Source organism: Hyperolius riggenbachi, chromosome 4 (genome assembly GCF_040937935.1).
Source record: "Hyperolius riggenbachi isolate aHypRig1 chromosome 4, aHypRig1.pri, whole genome shotgun sequence".
In the NCBI taxonomy this organism is placed as follows: Eukaryota; Metazoa; Chordata; class Amphibia; order Anura; family Hyperoliidae; genus Hyperolius; species Hyperolius riggenbachi.
Window position 1 is genome coordinate 386776352 of NC_090649.1, and position 3772 is coordinate 386780123.

General features: G+C 41.3%; 1 protein-coding gene across 1 annotated transcript; it reads right to left on the bottom strand.

The window, feature by feature from the left end:
- Positions 1-233: 233 nt before the first annotated feature.
- Positions 234-2859, bottom strand: LOC137504827 (uncharacterized). The gene is made up of 3 exons (XM_068233419.1): positions 2432-2859; positions 1027-1189; positions 234-516 (listed from the first exon to the last, which is right to left on the bottom strand). The coding sequence occupies exons 1-3, from the start codon at positions 2721-2723 to the stop codon at positions 234-236; spliced, it is 738 nt and encodes a 245-aa protein (XP_068089520.1). The 5' UTR covers positions 2724-2859.
- Positions 2860-3772: the final 913 nt, after the last annotated feature.

Here is a 3772-nt window from a genome sequence, read left to right on the forward strand (position 1 = left end):
GGAAGCAGGCAGGTGTGGTTGCTGCAAGTAGTTGTGCACATTGTCATCTGCACGGCTCTCAGGTAGTAAGAATCTCCCCAGGGTCTCAGAGATGGCATGTCTGGCTGCCCATTGCTTATCAGGAGGCACTTTTTGTAATAGTAGCACCAAACTTAAAAGATACTGTGTGCATGGCTCTTTAAGTTGTTTCATTTCATCCTCTCGCTTCTCCATATGATCAACAGCCTTTTCTATTAACTAATCAGCTTCTGGTCGTATTCAGCCCTGCTCATACCTCTTCCTATTCTCCTGCCTTGTGTAGCTACCCTCACACCACTACTAGACCTGACAGTTGTGCGTGTCCGACTACTCGCTGGGCTGTGTGGTGTGTGATCTGGGGTAGTAGAGTCACTGTCTTCCAGTGTAGCAGTGTCAACATCCTGTGTAGTGTCTTCTTCAACTTCCACATCACTGGTGGTGGTAGGTGGCACCTCTACATCGTCCTCCTCAGGATCTGGTGGTAGGCTATCTTCAGTCCTTTGGAAAGGGGAAAGCACAACTTTAGTTCATGGAATAGTGACCATGGATGTCACAGCAAATATATGGGCACAATGCGATGCATCTTTCATTGCAAAACAATAGCAGTAGCCTGTCTATTTTTCCCATTATTTGTGTACATAGCTTTTAGGCACAGCCCCTGAGCAAGCATAGAGCAAAACTGGCCTGAGTAAACTAGCACTGATTTTGGTAGATGTGTGTTACAGATGTGTGATGCAGACACTACTGCAGCCAAACATATAACCAGCACTGTCAGGCAACTGTTATGTTGGGTAACGAACAGTCCACATTCCTGTCATGTAATAATCATTTTAAACTGGACCTATCCCATCCTTACATTAAGCTACGTCCCCCAATATATTTGGTAGAGTGATGGCAGATTATGCGTTCCACACTACTGAATTGCATTGTGGGCCTACTCCTTCCTTCACTGTTCTATTGGCGAAGTTGACAAACATTGCAATAGGTTAACATTTACGCCATACTTACTCAGCCGGTTCATGATGTTTTCTTAGAAATTCTAATATGCCACAATATTTATATTTTGTTCGCTGCAAACTTCCAGACCCACTTTTGGATTCATGGTATTGCTTTTCAATCTCCTTTTTGTAACTGTCTCTGACCGACTTCCATCTTGTCCGCAGGAGGGCAACTAGGAATAAAAATAAACATACATGTTATTTCTTTTCTTTTGCAGATTTCTGGCAACAGGGCATTCATATGCAGCACTTCACTACCAATTCCTCATGGGAAGAAGTACAATCCGATACTTAGTTTTGGACACCTGCAAATTGATCTGGAAAGTACTTCAACCGGAATTTATGCCAACTCCTGACGTACCTATGTGGGAGGCTAACATGCAGCTTTTTTGGGAGAAACATGATTTCCCTAACTGCCTTGGAGCAGTGGATGGGAAACATGTCAGACTGGTTATGCCTGCATTCACTGGCAGTCTCTATTACAATTATAAAAAATTATTTTCACTAGTGCTCATGGCTGTTGTGGATCCTAATTTGAAATTTATCTATGTGGATGTTGGGGCTTACGGAAGTTCCCATGATTCCTCAGTCTTCCAGCACAGTCGATTTGGCGTGAAGCTTCGCACAGGCCAGATGACTTTACCACCACCACGCCCCTGGCCTGACACTGTAGAACCACCTTACCCCTGTGTGTTTGTGGCTGATGAGGCCTTTGCACTGTCTGAGCATGTTATGAGACCGTATGCACAGAGAGATATGACTCATAAGAAAGTAGTCTTTAATAACCGCCTGACCAAAGCCAGACAAGTAGTAGAATGTGCTTTTGGAATTCTGGCAAACAAATGGCGCATTTATCACACTGCTATAAAAATGCAACCAAAGTATGCTATAATAGTGGTGAAGGCAACATGTATTTTGCATAATTATGTGAGAACACTAGATAGCATGACCATAGAGGAGGAAGAGGGGGATCTTTCAAACAGTGCTCTTGTCACTTTACCACCAGCTACTTTACGTGGTCCCATTTCTGCCATTCACAACAGAGGCAAATTAGCTGATTATTTTGTGCCATAACTGTAAGAACTAAAAAACCTGCAGGCTGCTATTTACTTACATGACGAGATCAGTATTATTGTGCAAATAAACATTCTTGAAACCGTGTTGTATGTCTATATCATTCATGACACTCTAAAGTGGCAAATAGCGCCCTAATAATACATGTGAGTACATACACACACATGTACCTGCTGTTTATAAGGAGAGATGGCTATAGAGAGAACAGCTTTGCCAGAGATCTGTGATAATGAAATTTCTAATTGTTTAATTACTCATTTAGTGGAGGGGTGATGATATATTGTCTGCAAAGTGCTGCATGAAATCAATAAAATACAAAAATTCTGTACACATATACTTACTCTTAGAATCCTTGCCCTTTTGGCTCAAAGTATTCCATTTTTCTCCAAGAAAATCTTTTGCAATGTTGCTCCAGATTTCATGAGCCCTTTGGTGGTCTTTATATCCAGGCAAAGACTTGTCATAAAGTTCTGGGCTGTTTTCAATCTTAATTATCAGGTTTTCTGTGGTAAACCACTTTGCTGCCATCTTCCTCCTGCGCAGTCTAAAATCCCTCATGCAAATCTGCCACACAGGAAGCACACTTTGACCTGGAAGTGCGCATTCTTGAAAAAAACGCATCCGCATCCGCATCAAAATCCGCTTGATCAAGCGGTTTTACAGGCGTTTTGCGTTTTTCCTATACTTAACATTGGAGGCAGAAACGCATCCGAAATCCAAAAAATGCCTCACCCAGGCATTTTTCGTTTCTGCAAAACGCCTGCCGCTCTGGTGTGCACCACCCCATTGAGATACATTGACCAAGCAGATCCGCAGCCGCAAGCGGATCTGAAAACGCCCAAAAAGCCGCTCGGTGTGCACCAGCCCTATAAGTAGATAAATACTTGATCTACTTACATAACACATGTATTATATTGTCCACGTTTTGATTTTAGTGAATGTTCTATAGTAAATTACGAAAATTCTGTTCCTGGTGGGGGCCATGTCTTTTGCCCACAGTTAAGGCTAACTCGTGATGTCATTTCTGCCCTTTACTTTTTTTCTTGTCTCCTCCAATCGCTGAGTCGCCTCAGCCTTGCTTGTAAACACAAGTGAGTAGGGGATTAGGTTTCAGATAAGAAGCTGGCAGGGAAATAAAGGGAAGAGGAGGAATAGATCATAGATAAAAAGAACCCCCAGCATGCAATTCTTTGGCACGACTACTAAAGGGCCAGTGTTCCTTAAGTATGTGATAACTCCAAATCATAACAGCAGAAAAAGTTTGGAAAGTTTTTTGAATGCAGGATTAGCATCTTTATCACTTAATACACTCAGACCAGTTGCTGTTGAAATTTGATTTTTATGGTGACGATACCGCTTTAATAAGCTTGTAAATAGTGATGGATGCAAAACTGAAAAAATGCTCTTATTTCCAAATAAAATTTTGTCACCATACATTGTGATAGGGACATAATTTAAATGGGGAAATAACCGGGACAGATGGGCAAATACAATACGTGGGTTTTAGTTATGGAGGCATGTATTATTTTAAAACTATAATGGCCGAAAACTGAGTAAGAAAACATTTTTTTAAAAAATTAATTATTTTTCTTACTGTTAAAATGCATTTACAGTTAGGTAGCTCTTAGCAAAATGTACCACCCAAAGAAAGCCTAATTGGTGGTGGAAAAAACAAGATATAG